General features: G+C 41.8%; 2 protein-coding genes across 5 annotated transcripts; both read right to left on the bottom strand.

Annotated features, from left to right (window-relative positions):
- Positions 1–167: 167 nt before the first annotated feature.
- Positions 168–9,805, bottom strand: LOC118231288 (hyaluronan mediated motility receptor). 3 transcript variants are annotated; one of them, XM_035424969.1, is made up of 7 exons: positions 9,117–9,805; positions 6,581–6,738; positions 5,426–5,640; positions 4,748–5,323; positions 2,571–2,765; positions 2,009–2,111; positions 168–409 (listed from the first exon to the last, which is right to left on the bottom strand). In XM_035424969.1, exons 1-7 carry the CDS (start codon positions 9,445–9,447, stop codon positions 371–373), a joined length of 1,617 nt encoding a protein of 538 aa, XP_035280860.1. In that variant the 5' UTR covers positions 9,448–9,805; the 3' UTR covers positions 168–370. The 3 variants fall into 3 exon arrangements, with proteins under 3 accessions (XP_035280860.1, XP_035280859.1, XP_035280858.1); XM_035424968.1 differs by having other exon boundaries at positions 4,748–5,326; positions 6,581–6,735; positions 9,117–9,804; XM_035424967.1 differs by having other exon boundaries at positions 4,748–5,326; positions 9,117–9,802.
- Positions 9,806–12,573: 2,768 nt separating this feature from the next.
- saraf (store-operated calcium entry-associated regulatory factor) lies at positions 12,574–18,338 on the bottom strand. 2 transcript variants are annotated; one of them, XM_035427403.1, is made up of 7 exons: positions 18,032–18,338; positions 17,422–17,600; positions 16,356–16,821; positions 15,705–15,900; positions 15,146–15,243; positions 14,045–14,087; positions 12,574–12,877 (listed from the first exon to the last, which is right to left on the bottom strand). In XM_035427403.1, exons 1-6 carry the CDS (start codon positions 18,099–18,101, stop codon positions 14,062–14,064), a joined length of 1,035 nt encoding a protein of 344 aa, XP_035283294.1. In that variant the 5' UTR covers positions 18,102–18,338; the 3' UTR covers positions 12,574–12,877; positions 14,045–14,061. The 2 variants fall into 2 exon arrangements, with proteins under 2 accessions (XP_035283294.1, XP_035283293.1); XM_035427402.1 differs by having other exon boundaries at positions 12,574–14,087.
- Positions 18,339–18,745: the final 407 nt, after the last annotated feature.

Here is an 18,745-nt window from a genome sequence, read left to right as displayed (position 1 = left end):
ATTTTAAAGCAGATAGAGAGAAAAAGACAGAGAATGAGAGACAGAGGGAGAGAGAGAGAAAAAGATGGAGAATGAGAGACAGAGGGAGAGAGAGAGAGAAAAAAAGATGGAGAAGGAAAGACAGAGGGAGGGAGAGAAAGAAAGGGGGAGAGAGACAAAGACAGAGGATACAGAGAGGAGAGACAGAGAGAGGGGGAGAGACAAAAGAAAGGAAGGAGGGACTCAGGGAGATAAAGAAAGGAGCAGAGCCAAAGAGAGAGTGAGATTGAGTGGAGAAGGCTGAGTGAAGGACATTTTTTGGTTGGCAGGGCGGAGAGTCCCAGACGCAAGGCCGAAGGGAGTGCGTCTCCGGCTGTGCCCTCCTGGCCCCTCAGGGAGGTTTCCGGAAGGTGTCAACAGAATGCTCCTCCTCAGAACACAAAACAAACAAGTGACAGGGAGTGTGAGGCCAAAAAAGCTGCGAATGGAAACCGTACAAGGAGACCAAAATTCACAACAAGGGCCAAAACACACACACAATGAACAAACACATCACGCCAAATTCTGTGGCTGGTTCTCAAGGACAGCCTGGGTTATAAAATATAATATTTTTTATTAAGTCTTGAATTTAATAGAGGCAAAACACACAAAAAACTTCCACATCTTCTCTGTGTGGAGTGGTGGCATGGACCTCTCATAAAAGACAATTTATAGAATTTACAGAAATGTCTTATTTTTGGCTGGACCGCAACAGCGGGGCCAGCCCTACAAACACGAATGTCTGTGACTGAGTGACTCAGTGACTGAGTGAGGAAGTTACATCATTGGTCGGCCGGATCACGTGTGTTAGGTCCAGCCATATACTAGGTTTTAACCTGGTCTTGTTTTACATTTTCCACATTTTCCACAGGCTTTATACCATCCCACTGACACTGATCTCCATCTTGAGCACCGTCCAAAATCTGTATTTTTTAAGAAGCACTGTGGATCACAGAAGCCTTGAGCTTTTCTGCCTCCTCCATGTTCTTCCTACCATTTCAGACAGCAGGCCCTTTGTCTTATGTCCATTTACATGGCTTGAACCAGATTTGATTCAAAAGCTGATTTAAACCAATGCCCCAGGAAAAGATGTCACAATGGGCCCCACCACCCCAGGCCACACCATCCCAGCACAATTACAGCACGATTTTTGAGGGCCCCTGTGAGTCAGGGCCCTTGGCATTGTCCAAATGTCACCCCCACATGGTATCCGGGACTGAAGCTATAGTAACATGGCTTCCTCTGGTGCTCTGCTGGCTGGGATTATAACCAATTAAGAAACAAACAGTCCTTCAGCTTAATAAATTAAGATTAAGAATTTTGGTTAAAAGATTTACAGGAAAACATGAAATGGCTGCTGAAATGCATCCATGTCCTGATGCTTAATGTTAATGGGTAACTTTGATGGAATTTATTACTCTACTTGTAAGAAGTATTTTTAATTATTCAATTTCAAATATTACTAATTTTATACTTACTATACTTGTAGTCTGGAAATAGTGTACATTGAAAATATGTCCATTCATTATAATAACCCAGGACATAAGTATATTTTCTATGCAAGGGGTTCCCAAACTTTTTAACCTTGAAAACCCCTGTAAAAGCGGGTGAGGGGGGGAGATGGCATGTATTCCATATCCAGTACAGGCTGAAACACAGAGGGTATTTTGCACGCTATTATTAGGAATAATGTCTAAAGGGGATGTCTGGACTACAAATCTATACAATACATTTATTTAGTAAGAAATACATTGCAATAAATTATCATAATATGGCCAAGCATATGACTATTTTTTGTATACTGCATTTACTACCAGGCCTATCTGAAAGTCAAAATAGTGTAATTTATGAATTATGGATATAAAACAGTATATAGAGGAAACTTTTTCCCCTCATTTTGCTGAAGACCTTTCGGGAGTCCTTTTCAGACTCCAGAGGTGACCCCATATTTCAGTTTTGGGGCCCCTTCCTTTCAAGCTAATGGACTTACCCGATGTTGTGCCAGTTTAATGTACAGGTCTTCATAACGGCGCCGCCATTTCTCCACCTCAGTTTGAAGATCGGACATAATGTCAGAATCCCACATAGTGAACCTGCAGCAAACATAGGGAGAGGGGCGCAGTGGGAATCAAACTGAATCACTCAGTGATCAGTCTCAGTCTTTTCCTACCCACAGTGAGTCTCAGTCTGTTCTTACCCAGTTTTGAGTCTCAGTCTGTTCTTACTCACAGTGAGTCTTAATCTGTTCTTACTCACAGTGATGAGGCTCAGTCTCTTCTTAACCATAGTCATGAGTCTCAGTCTGTTCTTACCCACAGTGATGAGTCTCAGTCTCTTCTCATCCACAGTGATGAGCCTGAGTCTGTTCTTACCCACAGTGATTAGCTTCAGCCAGTTCTTAACCACAATGATGAGTCTCAGTCTGTTCTTAACCACAGTAATGAGCCTCAGTCTGTTCTTACCTACAGTGATGAGTCTCAGTCTGTTCTTAACGGCAATGATGAGTCTCAGTCTGTTCTTAACTACAGTGATGAGTCTCAGTCTGTTCTTACCCATAGTCCTCAGTGTCAGTTGTTTCACTCTCACAGTGCTGAGTCTCAGTCTCTGTTGGTGTGCTGCTGGACACTTCATGTTGAGTCTCCCCTCCCTCTTCTGAAGAGCTCTTTCTGAGGGTGATGAGCTCTTTCTCCATCCTTCCCATCTGCTTTAACAGGGCCTCCTTCTCTCCGGACATGCTGACCTTATACCTGCAGTTTAATGGGAAACAGCTGCACTTTCACCAGTGTCAGAATCATAATAATTTTCCACCTAAAGTGGACAATGAATTAGGAACCACATGCAGTTGTTTTACAGCCAAAAATGGAGTATCCATAGGCAGCAAAGTGCTATTAAAAGACCTCCACTTTCTTAAGCAGTATGTGCTTCTTCAAGAATTTTCAAGTCCAAGAAAATGACCTCATCTCTATTTATTTCCAGCCGTTAGTTCCTAACAGATGCATTTTTGAACTTGCTGTATGTTTGAGGGCAGTGCAGAATGGTGGGTTTGTGCAGAGCAGTGCAGTATGGCAAGTTTTTGCAGAGTGGTGCAGGATAGCAGGTTTGTGCAAAGCTGTCTTAGAATGGTGTTATGTATGTATGTTTTGTTTTGCCTTGTTTCGTTTTGTATCCCCCCTGTGGTGGTTGTGTTCCAGGTTTCCCATTTGGAGCTTAACTGGAGATTGGGTACACCTGTCTCTGCTTATAAGAAGACTCCAGCTCTTGAGCAGGTGGCTCCCCTGATCACTTGCCACGCCGGGCTGGAAAAGCTACATTGCCATTACTACGTTTTGATTTTGGTGCAGACTGGAAGCATGGTAGATTTTTTTTCGTTTCGTTATTTTTGTTATTTATTTGTCTAGATTGTAAACTGTTAGGTGAGAGGGCCCCCAGGTCCGACCTCCAACTGCTGAGGGGCCTGACCCTCTCTTTTTGTTAATTTTATGATTTTTTTTACCAGCTGTCTTCTGTGTCTATGATTAATTATTTAAGTGTTATATTTTTGTTGTTGTTGTTGTGTCTGTAAAATAAATTCTAGCCCTGTTTGGGTAGTGAACACTCTGCTCTACTGCAAAATTCTTTTTTTTTTTAATGCAGTATTCTTGTGTTGCTGCCCTTGTGGGTCATAACAAATGGCAGGTGTGTGTAGAGTTGTGCAGGATGGTGGGTTTGTGTAGAGTTGGGTAGGATGGTGGATTTGAGTAGAGTGGTGCAAGATGGTGGGTTTGTGTAGAGTAATGCAGGATGGCTGGTTTGTGCAGGGCGTTGCAGGATGGCGAGTTTGTGTAAAGGTATATAGGATGCTGAGCATGTGTAGAGTTGTGCAGGATGGTGGGTTTGTGTAGAGTTGTGCAGGATGGTGGGTTTGTGTAGAGTTGTGTTGGATGGAGGGTTTGTGTAGAGCCCTGTAGGATGGTGGGTTTGTGTAGAGTTGTGTTGGATGGTGGGTTTGTGTAGAGCCCTGTAGGATGGAGGGTTTTTGTAGAGTTGTGTAGGATGGTGAGTTTGTGTAGTTGTGTAGGATGGTGTGTTCGTGTAGTTGTGTAGGATGGTGAGTTTGTGTAGTTGTGTAGGATGGTGAATTTGTGTAGTTGTGTAGGATGGTGAGTTTGTATAGAGCGGTGCAGGATGGTGAGTTTGTGTAGTTGTGTAGGATGGTGAGTTTGTGTAGTTGTGTATGATGGTGAGTTTGTGTAGTTGTGTAGGATGGTGAGTTTGTGTAGTTGTGTAGGATGGTGAGTTTGTGTAGTTGTGTAGGATGGTGAGTTCATGTAGTTGTGTAGGATGGTGAGTTTGTGTAGTTGTGTAGGATGGTGAGTTTGTGTAGTTGTGTAGGATGGTGAGTTCGTGTAGGTGTGTAGGATGGTGAGTTTGTGTAGTTGTGTAGGATGATGAGTTTGTATAGAGCAGTGCAGGATGGTGGGTTTGTATAGAGCGGTGCAGGATGGTGAGTTTGTATAGAGTGGTGCAGGATGGTGGGTTTGTGTACAGTTGTGTAGGATGGTGAGTTTGTGTAGTTGTGTAGGATGGTGAGTTTGTGTAGTTGTGTAGGATGGTGAGTTTGTGTAGTTGTGTAGGATGGTGAGTTTGTATAGAGCGGTGCAGGATGGTGAGTTTGTATAGAGCGGTGCAGGATGGTGAGTTTGTATAGAGCGGTGCAGGATGGTGGGTTTTCACAGAGCAGCGCAAGGACCTCTTTACGTAACACATCCAGTTCCGCTGTTGGTCGCAGAGCCACTCGAACTGCTCGGCCGTTTCCTGGAGCTTCCGCAAGCTGTTCTGGTTCTCCTGCTGCAGCTCCTGCACCGTGACCTCGTGGGAGGACCGCAGATCCTGCAGCTCTTCCACGTTCTCCTGGTGAGATCTCTGCAGCGCTTCCAGCTCCGCCACCGTCTCCTTGTGAGAACCGCGGAGCCCCATCAGCTCCAGAACCTTCTCCTGGTGAGACCTCCGCAGCGTCTGCAGCTCCAGGGCTGTCTGCATGTGCAAGCTTTTCAGCGACTCCAGTTCTAGCAGAGTCACCTGGTGGGTCGCCTCCAGAGCGTCCAGCTCGAGCACAGTCTCCTGGTGAGTGGTCTCCAGAGCGTCCAGGTCCAGGAGGGTCTCCTGGTGGGAGGTCTGCAGAGAGTCCATTTCCATTATTGTCTCCTGGTGGGAGGTCCGTACCCTATCCAGCTCCAGTAATATCTCGTGGTAACAGATCTTCAGGGCCTCCAGCTCCAATATGGTCTCCTGGTGGGAATTCTGTTGAGCCTCCAGCTCCTGGAACCTGCTGTATAAGCCCAAAGAGAGCAAAAAATGTCCTGAAAAAACCTAACTCAGAGCCTCATGGCTCCTTACGTCCTGCTTGCAGCCTGTGAGGTGACAGTACCTGTCTAGCTGCGCATTCAGGACGTCTGCCTGTGCAGCCCTGCTCTGGTTCTCCCTGTGCAGCTCCTCCACCAGGCCCTCCAGCTGTGCTTCGGTGTCCTGCAGCTGCTGCATCTCTGTGCACAGTTGCTCCAGTTGCAGGCCAAGCAGCCCTGTGTCCCGAGAGCCCTCCTCCACCGTTCTGCGCAGGTGCTGCTGCAGGAACTCCATCAGCTCCTGATACACACACACATACACAAACGCAAATACACATATACACAAATATACATACACAGACATATACACAAATGTACACATACATACATACATACACACCCACATGCACATATACACAAATACACACACACACACCACGCACACACACATATACACAAATATACACACACAGACATATACACAAATGTACACATACATACATACATACACACCCACATGCACATATACACAAATACACACACACACACCACGCACACACACATATACACAAATATACTCACACAGACATATACACAAATGTACACATACATACATACATACATACACACCCACATGCACATATACACACACACACACACACACGCACATATACACAAATATACACACACAGACATAGACAGAAATATACACATACATACACACACAGACATATACACAAATATACACATACATACATATGCACACATGCGCACACATATACATGCGTACACATAGATACGCACAAACACATAGAAATATACATGCAGGGGTACACACATGCAAACACACGCATATGCACACACACGCATACGCACACATACACAAACATGTACATATGAATTAGACACAGAATTAGACAGAGAGAGAACAAATCTCTCTAAATGTAAGTGTCCAAGATCTTAATTAAGCTTTTGGCTTGTGTGCCATCATGTGAAGCACAGACCAAATCTCTTTCAACTTCCATCAAAATACCACAAAAACTTATAGGGAGACTGCAAGTCCACGCAGGTTGGAAAACATACCAGCAAAGGGGCGTGTGACAGATGCCCTGAAAACTGACTCCAGACAGTCATAAACAGACAGTCATAAAAAGCTCAAAATATTAATTACAACAGTGCACTGGCATCTGTTTTGAGATGTATCGTAATCCCAGCTATGGTTTTAAGTGTAACAGAACTACCTTCTGTTGGTGCGTCTGGCTGAGCAGCTGGTCCTGCGTGATGCTCAGCTCTACATTGAGCTGCTCCTGCTGACATAGCTGGCGGGAGACAGTTTCTAGATCTTTCCTGAGGGTCCTTTCCCTCTCTCCGGCAACCAGGAACTCCCGCTCCAGAACTGCTGTAGCACACGTGTAACATAAGGACAGGTGTGTTCTTTATTTATCATTCAGGCTTATCTGCACTGACCACATTGATGTCTCAAAATCAACATTATTAAAGGGCATGCACACTCTTCACATTACATTTACATTTGTTGAACAAAAATATTGTACAAATATGGCAAGTATCCCACATCTCAGAACAATGGCTTCTAGTATTAGAGACACTGAGGTTTCATGAAACCCATGTGAAACGTGGGAGCATTTCATTCTCCACAGCTAAATATGGTCAGTGGATCACCTATTCACTAATAGCATGCAGTAGCTCCTGCCTGTTTTTGTTTTAATGAAGTCTCAAATTTCACCTTTCCATCGCTATCTGTCTACGATAAAGCAGGTTTTTTTAAATTAACTGATTTATTTTTTACATTTTAAAATGCATAAAATGTTACTAAATACATAGTAAATCCAAATATATAGCCCCTGAGACATTTGCTTCCTAATACTACATTCTCTATTTCCCTCTTGCTCTTAATATGACATATTAGGTTATGTTATAAGATTATGGACTGACTACTACTATGGCCCTGGCAACTTAAAATAACTTTACTCAGCAGGTCATGAGAGGAACCTAAACCTGAAAAAACAACACATTTAATATAAAAGCTAGCCAAGTTCCACACAAGCGTATACATTTTACTTTTCCCTCTGGCAAGACGCAGATTGACACATACTTGCATGCCATCTACTTTGAGACAACCAATGAAAAGCAGGCTTTTGGCAAACACTGATACTCTGCATCACATGATTGCTTTTAATTACATTTATATTACATTGAGACGTTTACGAGACACTTATAGCCAGAGTGACATGCATACAGGTTAAAACTGCAAAGAGCTGATTCCACATCTTTTGGGTCAGAACATATTTTAGCATGGACTACCTGAACTCATGAGCTACAACATAAAATTAAGTGGAAGAGTAAGTGTAAAAGGGAGGCAGAATGCAGTGCTTCAAGTGGCAAATGGGTTAATGTAACAGTTGCATTCCAAAGCAAATCATTATTTTCATTTCTGAAGGAGTGCATTTAGTGTGTGTAAGTTGTCCAACATCAGTACTGAAACCATTTAATTATTTGTATTTTCTGTTCTGTTATGTGTGTTATTTGTGTTGACAGAAAGCAGGTATGCAAAAAATAACAATAATTTTCAAACACAAAACAAAGTATCATACAATCTCATCCAATCCAAGCGAATCTTTCCTGTATTCGTCCCAATAACAGTCAGATATAGAATCTGATGATTAAAGCAGCCTTAGTTTTAACCAAAATGTACACTACACAAACCTATTATTGTCCATATAATTTAATTTCTAAAGCTCATTAGATCATGAGCTAGGTTGCCCAGTAACACAAAAAGTGCACTCTGCTGATAACCTGTCAACTGCCCTGCTGAACACTAAACTAAGTTATACGAACAGGAAAGAAACTATGCAAATGAGCTAAGAACAACAGACTCAGAAAAAGAAGCTATAACTAATCAGGGGTAAGGGTTTGAACTTTGTGTCATATGAAGTGTTGTACTTATCAGAGGAGGAAAAGCCAAGAGTGTGGCTTCTCTGGAAGGTTACTTGGTCTATATTTAGTGTATAAACCTTTTAAAAATGCTAGCCATTTTGACATGCTTTAGTCTATAGAATAAAACACAATGCAATGCATCATAACTTGGCAATTGGGCATGCTTTTTTTGTTGACTGTGTAGTGTCTTCTTTAATCATTCAGAATTTAACTAAAATCGTAAAATATTTTTACATAGCCCTGTCACTATTACAGTATGTAGGCTAACATAATGGAGGAATTAAGAATGTGTAGTTCACTTTGCAAATAAAAAAAAATAAAATAAATAATGTGGTAAACAAATATAAAACGGAGTTGTGATCATTATTGTGTATGAAGCGTTTGGAACTTTTGTTTTTGTTTCTGTTCTGTTTTGTTTTTGTATAGCCTAAAACTAGTAGTGAAAGGGTTGCCTATTAGAATATTCTATGTAAAAAGGGTAGGTATAATAAGCTAAAGCTTCAGCCTACACCTTTTCGGTCAATATTTTTTGTTTTCCTTTTAATTTAATTTAATGCCTTATTGTTATTTATTTATTTCGATGTGCATTCTTTTTGGAAAATTGTTAATAAGGACCGAAATAAATTACTACTACTACTACTACTATAATGCATGTTTTGATTTCATTAAAAGTAGGCCTTTTATGTCCTTAGAAATCCTGTCCTTAGAAATAACCGTAAATGTTCAGGAGGACTTCTGGTGGCGTGCTGCTTAAAAAAATTAATAGCCTCGAACTCAGATGGCCTAGGGAATCATCGTGCACAAGCATTGGAGACGGCTTACCTTTCTCTTGTGCGAGTCGGCTACATTTGGCCGTGAGGTACCGAACCTGTCCGTAATCCTCATCTCTGTGTGTCCCAAAAAACCTCTTCATTCCTCTGCTTCTCTTCCCTCGCATCGGGATGTGTCTGAGTTTTGCTTCGCTTCCATCTTTGTAAAACAGAACCGCAGGTGATTTTCTCCGGGGTAGACCACGCCCACGCCCAAGCGCACTTCGTGTCCTCGCTTGTGGTTTCGCGCAAGTTGAAACTGCTCCACTATTTTCACATGCTTGACGCACCCTAAGCTTTGCCACCTGAATGCCAATATAAAACCGCACGCGAATGCTGTCCATATAGCCTATACATATGTCGGCAGCGACTGCTCAAGGTGTCAGTAAATGGCATGACGAAACTCACCGTCAAATGCCCCATTCGTTATCTATAGGTAGTCATATGACGACATCCGACCACTAGAAATGTTATGAAAGAAAATGACGGATCAAAAGATTAAGCAAAAAGATGCAACTTGTATTGCACTATGAATGCATGAAGTTACACTAACAATAGCCCACACTAACAATAGATTTTTCATTACATGTCACACTAGTACTTCCCTGAAGACCTGAGTCCCTTGGTGCAGAACATTCTTCTCTTAAGGCTAAAACAAGAGGCAAACAGGCACAGACAGGTTGCAGGTAGTATCTCAGGCATAATAGACTCCATTCATATTTGCTACATTCAAAGATGGCTGCTGGGTAGGCTGCATTGGATTAACATGCTCCCCACCTTTCTTTCCACACTTAATTGTTACTTTGTGGAACATTGGTGGTGTGTGTGTGTGTGTGTGTGTGTGTGTGGTGGGGGGGGGGGGGTATTCACAGTGTTTCGTTTGCATGTCCCGATTATGTTCATTTTTGTTGTTAAATATGATAAATATGAATGAAAAATACACAACTGCTTCATAACTGAATCTTTTCATCTTTTTATAAGGAAAGATGGAGGGAGAAAAAGACTGAGAAAGACAGTAAGAAAGAGATATATTGAGAAATAGAACAGAAAGAGAGACTGGCTAAGACCAAGAGACAGACAGCAAGAGAGAGTAAGAAAGAAATCGATAGAGCATAAGATAGGAAGAGTGAGAAAAGAGAGTAGACATAAAGAGGTGAGAGACAGCAAGAAGAGAAGAAATAGCCTAAGAATGAAATGGAGAGAGAGTGAAAAAAGAGAGAGCGTGAGAGATATTACAGCATCGTGGTTCATTTTGTTTTAAACACCATTTTGGTTGACTGGCTGTCCTTGTATCCCCCTGTCATCCAGGCATATTGCATTACTTTCAGTTCACGTCCAAAAACAATGCTTACATCCACAACCTCTGAGGTTCGCTTCTGAAGGAACACGCCACTAATTTATCCTCACGTCTCGTTTTTTTTCTTTTCACCCCTCGTTCCTGCTTTCTCATCCCCAGCCCTGGCAATCTTTGTCCTCTGCCACCTCTTATTCGCTGACCTCCAAAAGCTCCATGCCATTCTCCTCACTTTCTCACTCAATCTCTTTTCTTAATTTTTACTTTTTTACCCACCCAACCACTCAAGACCCAAGTCGTTCTGTGACCTTTCTCTCGTTTCTCCTCTGTTGACATTTTATTCTCATACTCACTTTTCCCCTCCTTTCTGTTCATCCCCCTCATTCTGTGTGTCGAGCTGATGCTGGTCTCTCCACCTGGCTGTGCATGCTCCAGAACACATTGTTGCTATCTTTCTAATCTCTTTAAGGATTAACATATGCTGTTCATAAAGGACTTTCTCCAGTCTATCTGTCCTCCATACTCTCTATCCTCCTCAAGACCTATTCAACTGTTTCTATCACCTCTTTCACTTTGGGGGCCTCCACCTCTGTATTAGTCTCCCAAGAACAGAATAATATCTACTGATGAGAACAGGCCATTCAGCCCATCCCGGCTTCTTATTTACCTAGACTAGAGCATGCAGCACTGCATCAAGCCTGGACTTGAAAACCCGATGTAGTATAGAGTCTCTGACTCAATACTACATGATCTGGATTCTGGAGAGATGTTTCAGATATCAGTGAAGAATGTATCTTTTGTTCTCCTGCTGACAGAACTTCTGAACTCAAAACATTTCTGTAGTTCACTTTCTTAATCCCCTTTAAGGATTTAAAACCCTCAAACAAAATATTTTGTCTGCTTTTTAAAAACCTCCTTTTTTTTTTTCCTCAATAGTTTCTGCATTATATCCCAGTATCCCGTGGGCCTTTCAATGCCAGATCTAGATCTACTGCACCACATGCAGAACTTTACACTTAGCAATACTGGATGCCATTTGCCAAATTTCTGCTCATTTCCAGATTCCATTTCAATCACTTTGGCCACCTTAGTAGACTCCAAATTCATAAACTATGAACTATGTAACCATTTTACTACTAATGTACATTTCAAACTCTTTCAGTAGTGCAGTAGAAAAGAATGAGATTAAAGTGCAAAATGTTTAAAGTTTACAAAAATGTTTTGAATTGCTGACTGTGCCAGACTGGTCAGACTGGAAATATGAATTTTCTAAGAGCATTTTATCTGCCCTTATGTCTTTTATTTCTAACCATAGCATGCATGCTAAATATCCTACATTATTTCTCTGCTCCTCTTTCACAGTCCATGTAAACTAAACTTAGCTTTGCAGCTGCCCATCAAACTGCTGCTGAAGCAGAATGCCTTCCACCCACTCCTGTTCTCCAGGATTCCCCCAGACTCCATTTCAATCCCTAAGTTTGTGTTCGGGGGTAATGTGTCTCCATGGTAATACTGGTGGGAAAACCTGATGTCAAATTAGTTCAATTTATTCACCTGTCAGATTCTGGACAGTACCAGACATTCATAAAGAAGGCTTTCTCCTGGAACATTTCAACCCTCCTGACTTCATAGAAGGGATGGTAAATAATATTGTCTGTGGTTCATTTAATGCTTCTGTTCTTTCTTTATAATTGAACAGGGAAGTAACTACCTAAATGTTCATAAACAATTCCATATGTTCGTGACTTTTGTTTATATTCACTTGACCAATACATTATGTTCCTTTGCATAGTTTATGTTGCTAAGCATTACAGCCATTTGTGCATAACGTTACAACAATATGGCAAACAGTCTATCAGTGAAATGAAGAAGGAAGAGGGGGGAGCGTAAAAAGACAGGTTGTCTTAAGATTATTACATGCAAACCTAAAGTAGCTAGTAGCCTACCTGAAGCGCCATCTGGCAAAGCACGCCATTTGGCCCTGTTTAATAATTCTGATTCAGTACAGGTCTTAAAGGCAAAATAATTCTAAAAACACAATTCTTAAGAAATGGTATTATTGTCATCTTAATTTTATAAATTGTCTAAGTAACTAAAAACTTCCACATAAAAAATACATTAAAAATGTAGTCCACATAAAAAAAATTTAAAAAACAGGAAACAGATTTAAAACAAGTTTAGTTTAAGGCTTTTAGTTTATTTAAATGCACAACCACAGATTAAACAGCCTTTAGAGTGGCTGTCAAGAAAAGGGAAAATAGGTTCATGTGCACAGAAGATTTTTGGCTGGACCGCAACAGCAGGTCCAGCCCTACAAACGCGAATGTCTGTGACTGAGTGACTGAGTGAGTGATGAAGTTATACCATTGGTTGGCCGAGTTAGGAAGTTACACCATTGGTCGGCCGGATCACGTGTGTTCGGTCCAGCCATATACGAGGTTTTAACCTGGTCTTGTTCAAATTTCATTTAGAATGCAGGCCTATAGAAAAAGATTTTAAAAATAACATTTAACTTTTAAAATAATTATTGACTAAACTGCTGCTGTAGCTGACCCCATTTAGCAAAAAAGTTTAAAATCCCATTTTATTTACAGATTTAAAGCCCAGTCAAGGTTTTTTTTTTTTTTTTTCCCCCACCAACAGACTATGTAAATAACCACAATACTTAATCCAAAATCCAGTAAATTTTCCAATAAAATCAATCTTATCTGCTGTATTCTTGTTTAAGGAGGCACAATAATATTAGGGCTATACTAGTATCCGTCGACATGGCTCAAAACAAATTTTTCGAAAGTTTATTTTACTACACAGATGTTACTTGTCTCTTTAATAAGGTGATGTCTGTGCTCATCTACGTCTTCCATCAATGTGAAGTCAGGAAGCTTAGTGATAATTCAAAACATAGTGCTATTGGAGTAAGCCAACATGGGCAGCAAAATGTCAGTTACTCATATAGGCCCCAGAATTTCCATATAGTGCATCCTTAAATACCTTTTCACCTCAAAAGAATACACAAATAACATCCTCCATGTTTATACCCGAATCCATTATCTTTTGAAATAAAATAAGCTTTTTCAGTCACATTTTCATTGTATAACATAACGCATTAATTACACTGCATTACAATCAGGTGCTCTTATACAGATTGACAAACAGTAGATAGAACAGTATGGCAAACAGAACTAAAATCAATTCACAAAATTAGAGTAATGCATACATCATAAGCACACAATGCCCAAAATTCTATTCACAAAAGAAAGTCAAAGTCTATGTTTTATGTTTCTTTACTGTCTGAAAAATTAAATTTAACATCAGGGCAAATTAGCTACAGGAGTTATAAATAGACCAAGCACAGCATTTACACACAGCCGCCTAAGCATGCACACAAATACACAAATACACACACACACACACACACACACACACACACACACACACAATTAGGCTCTTCTTCACTGGGAGCAGATACCAGGCAGGTAAAGCTGTGATATTCAGGTGTGAGCCCAGCCTTGATACCACACTCTTAATTTAGTCAAATTCATTGCCATTACGCTGCTTTAGAAACCGGATGTCACTCGCGAGAGAAAAGAAAGTCTTCCTCCAATGGTCTGAAGAGGGATATGACAAAGTTCATCCCAAATACTGACCTTCAACATTTCCCACCTTATCTTCTCTTAGTCCCACCAAAACCTGAATCAATCAAAAATAAACAACGTCAAGTTTACACACCTGCAAAATGAACCATCTTCACTGCACGCTAGCAGAAGAACACTACACTGTACTTAATATGGCCAATCGCGCCATTTGCAATTAGATACAATCTGATTCAGGCTAAAGGGCATTCACAACAAATCCACAATACACTTCCCCAATATAAAAGATCACAATATGTTTATTATGTCCACTTCCTTTTGTTCGCAAAAGGTGGGTATGGACCAACTGGCCTCAGGAGCTGCAGCCAGTGAAGCAGAGCTCTGATGTGGAATATACACAAGTTGATGCTTCTGTGCTATCCTGCTGAAGAGGCACAGCTAAAGCTAGGCTAAGCGCTATCCTGCTGAAGAGGCACCGCTGAAGCTAGGCTAAGCACTACCCTACTGAAGAGGCACCGCTAAAGCTCGGCTAAGTGCTACCCTACTGAAGAGGCACCGCTAAAGTTAGGCTAAGCACTACCCAATTGAAGAGGCATTGCTGAAGCTAGATTAAGCGCTACCCTACTGAAGAGGCATCGCTGAAGCTGGGCTAAGTGCTACCCTACTGAATAGGCACCGCTGAAACTGGGCTAGGCACTACCCAACTGAAGAGGCACTGTTGAAGCTAGGCTAAGCACTACCCAATTGAAGAGGCATTGCTGAAGCTAGGCTAAGTGCTACCGTACTGAAGAGGCATTGATGAAGCTGGGCTAAGCGCTACCCTACTGAACAGGCACCGCTGAAGCTATGCTAAAAGCTACCTTCCTGAAGAGACACAGCTGAAGCTAGGCTAAGCGCTACCCTACTGAAGAGGCACTGCTGAAGCTAGGCTAGGCGCTACCCAACTGAAGAGGCACCGCTGAAACTAGGCTAAGTGCTACCCTACTGAAGAGGTATATGCAGAAGCTAGGCTAAGCGCTACCCAACTGAAAAGGCACCACTGAAGCTAGGCTAAGTGCTACTGTGCTACCTTCCTGAAGAGGCACTGCTGAAGCTAGGCTAAGTGCTGCCTTCCTGAAAAGGCACCCTTGAAGCTAGGCTGAGCTGCTGCGTTACCTGAGGCCGTTCGTGTTCCACTGCTCGCCGGCGATGTCTTAGGTGTACCAGAATTCCATGAATACCCAGAACTCCCTGTGGGCATGCCTGACTGGCGCCTGCAAGAGGCAAGAGGGAAAACACAGCTATTCACTTGGTTCCTTCACCATTCCTGCTTTGACATGGAGGTAGAGGGGTCGTACAGAAAATGGGTGTGTGAGAGACATGTGCAGATCAAATGTTTTTTCTCCCTTTTCACTCGTAATTTGTCATCCCCAATTGTATTCATTAAATATATATTCATTACCACTCAGCCAATCTACTCCATTTACAGTTTTTAGTAAATTAAATTAGAACACATGTAGATGATAATGACAGAACAAATTGGAACACAAATGCCACCAAACTGCTGCAACAAATGACAAAAACAGAGGCGACATGGGACACCAGTTGCATCTCAGGAACAGCTAAACGAGGTCCATGTGCCTTGATCTGACATCAATTTTCCCTCTGCCAATAACAATTAGCCCTCACACATCACAGGTAAGTGTTAAACGTACACGGAGCCTCGAGTACTGACCTCTGACTCCCAAACAGATATCCCAGAACTCCACCAGTGCCCATTCCACTCCAGAATCCATTTCCTGTGCTGGATGCGTTTTGAGCAGGCCGTGGTCCCATGAACTCGTTGCGAAAACCAAAGCCACTGCTGGCCCCTGGATAGCCTGCGCTGCCTCCTGGATAGCCTGCGCTGCTTCCATAGCCAGAAGAGTCATCTGTAATTCAGTAATACAGGAGAAAATACGTTACAGAGTATGAGGAAGTCCTAGGAACTTAAACAACATAGTTTTGAAAAATGTTTCTATCACAAAGCATTTCTCACTGGACCTACCACTTCTCACATTACAATAACAGACTTCTCAAATTAAAATAACTTCTGATCTAATCTGAACTTTGCTAAATCAGTGTAACCCATGTAATTGCATTTGATAGGCCTGCTAAAAACGACCTGTGTACCCAGGTTTAATAGCCACCAGGTAGCCTACCTGTGTAATCTGGTTTGATAGTCGCTAGCTGGGCTAGCTGTGTAACTGGGTTTGATACTCGCTAGCAGGTCTACCTGTGTAATTGGGCTTAATAATTGCTAGCTGGTCTAACTGTGTAATCGGGTTTGATACACGCTAGCTAGCCTACCTGTGTAATCGGGTTTGCTACACGCTAGCTGGCTTACTTGTGTAATCGGGTTTGAAGCCTGGCGGTGGGGGCTCAGTGTTATGGGGGTAGCCGTGGGCGTCAGGCCCCTGAGGGTTTCCGCCTGGGAAACGATGCTGCCCCGGGACAGGGCCGCACAGGAACATCTTATACACGCCGTAAGCCAGGAGCAGGAAGAGCCCCACCACGACCAGGCCGCTAATGTCTCCGGTCATATCGCCTCCCGTGGAGCTCTGGTGGTAAGAGTTACTGCCCTGATGGCTCCTTCGGGAGTCTGACGAGCCCTGAAAAAAGCTGGAGCCGAATCCTCCAAACCCACCCCCACCCCCGCCCCTCTGTCGGCCCTGTTCGGTTAGCTCCATGGTGTACTCCAGCCCGCATGAGCCCTTCAGGATGTAGGGGTCGTCCGGGTGGTTGAAGCCTTCGCAGCTTACCTCGATCCTTCCAAACCTGTACGCGTTATCCATGTCTGTTTTACACTCCCACTGGACACACAAACAGAAAGGTAAAAAAATGTAAAATTAAAAACGGTCAGCGCTACCATTTTTCAGCTCGTATAAACAAAGCACCCAGTCAAACGGACAATTAATGATAAAATAATCTTTCAAGGTCTTCAATCCAAAGGAAAGGGTTTTCTTTGTAGGGTACGTGCCACTTGAAATCATGGTGTTAAGGAACTTTCTTCCTTTTATGTTGCTGATGGAGTTATTTGTTGACAAAAATAATTTCACCAAGTACAAAATCTATACTGTATTGAGCTTTTAATTCTTTCATCAGGGGTATGATTGTGTCATTGTACTGGGCTTCCACAAGTTAAGCTGCATTGAAACTTTAACTATTTTGCAAGTGCACAGTCCTTTGCCAGGTGTTGTTATCCTGGCCTGTGTCACTGCTGATCATATAACTCACGTGTATGTACAATATCTGTTAGCATTGCAAATCACTCCGGACAAGAGGATTGAAATGAATGTAAATTAGCATGGCAGTCTGAAGTGTTGGATCTGCATAGATACAGAAAATAATTTGTCACTTTGCCAGTTGTTGGATGACCCACACACATGTATGGAAGAGGAGCTAATGCTTACCTGAACATCAATTCCATCCCAACCCTTGTTCTGACACTGAACTACATCTGGGACAAATGAACTACAACCAGCCGACCCACCAATGCATTGGAGCTGTGGAACAGGGCTCGTCCGTCGGGAAGTTGTGTATTGGCCTCTGTACAGAGTGAGCACCTGTACCTCTCGAAGTAGCACACTACCTGAAATTAACAAAGCATACAATGTGCAATCAACCCAGGCCTGTGGATTTTTTAAAAGAAGTTAAAGAGGAGCATGTAAAGATTCACTTCAACATACAATGTGTATAGCTTCAAATATGAACCAGTGATTTGTTATAAACCAGATGGTAGTATGACCAAATTGTAGAACGCAGTATTTTATTATGGAATATCTTACTAGACACGCACTTATGATTATCAACTTTTAAGTAGACAAATTTGTAGGCCACATTTTAACAAATATTCAACATTTTCAACGTTTCGTCGGTCAGCCAGCCACACAACACAACTACATAAAATGATTTAAACTTTTTCGATGGTTAAGTTAACATAACTTCACAAACACCTCAATCTTGCTAGCCTGTAATGTTAGATGCGAACACCGTGTTGAAGCGCCACGTATCGATACTGACCTCCATCATTCCAACTTTCCGCTTGAAGCACGAAAAGACACAGTAAAGAAAACGTAAACAAATACTTCATAGCTAGACAGTTAACAAGTGAGCTAACTATTCGGTTAGAAACGCAATCTGGTCCGATAAACGAAGCCTGCAATCTTAAAATGTAGCGGGAGTTCTCGGTGGATATTAAATCGTTTTAAATCGTACAAAACATAAACTATATCTGATGTTGCATCAGCTTTCACTTTCAATTAAAACTAAAGATACGTTTCCTTGCGCACTACACTTCCTCTTCCGCCTGCAGTCTCTGGTGTGACGCATTTCCGATTTTTACAGACGCAAAACAGTAGCCAACTAACTAGTGGAATATGAAGGATTAGGCTAACAAGAAATACACTTAATACAAATTATAGCTATAGCAAAAATGATTTGTAACTATCAATTAGTATTAATTAATTGATTGGTAAATTAAAGATGTATTGCCCTGAAGGGAATTTATTTTGCCCAATTATCTGTGCATAAACATGAAACATAAAATAAGACTGACAATTCAACATTTGGTAGGCTATAAAATAGTATTAAAAGGGCATACCTTACAATAACGAATAAGTAATATATATGATATGATGCCATTTAGAATAATCAACAACTCATCATCAAAACATTTGCTGATGAGTTGGTTATTGTGTATACAGGAGGAGCATGTGAAACGGGCAGATGGTGCTG

Source organism: Anguilla anguilla, chromosome 7 (genome assembly GCF_013347855.1).
Source record: "Anguilla anguilla isolate fAngAng1 chromosome 7, fAngAng1.pri, whole genome shotgun sequence".
Classification (NCBI taxonomy): domain Eukaryota; kingdom Metazoa; phylum Chordata; class Actinopteri; order Anguilliformes; family Anguillidae; genus Anguilla; species Anguilla anguilla.
Note: the sequence above shows the minus strand (reverse complement) of the source record. Positions and strands in the feature narration are given on the sequence as shown.

Coding starts and splice junctions, on each gene's coding strand:
- saraf (XM_035427402.1), bottom strand. CDS start 18,101: ATGAAGTATTTGTTTACGTTTTCTTTACTGTGTCTTTTCGTGCTTCAA. Junction 17,601..18,031: donor GGAAAGTTGGAATGATGGAG/GTCAGTATCGAT, acceptor TGTTAATTTCAG/GTAGTGTGCTACTTCGAGAG. Junction 14,088..15,145: donor TGGAACACGAACGGCCTCAG/GTAACGCAGCAG, acceptor TGATTGATTCAG/GTTTTGGTGGGACTAAGAGA.
- LOC118231288 (XM_035424967.1), bottom strand. CDS start 9,447: ATGGACAGCATTCGCGTGCGGTTTTATATTGGCATTCAGGTGGCAAAG. Junction 6,739..9,116: donor CCGACTCGCACAAGAGAAAG/GTAAGCCGTCTC, acceptor CGTGTGCTACAG/CAGTTCTGGAGCGGGAGTTC. Junction 5,327..5,425: donor CTGAATGCGCAGCTAGACAG/GTACTGTCACCT, acceptor GGGCTTATACAG/CAGGTTCCAGGAGCTGGAGG.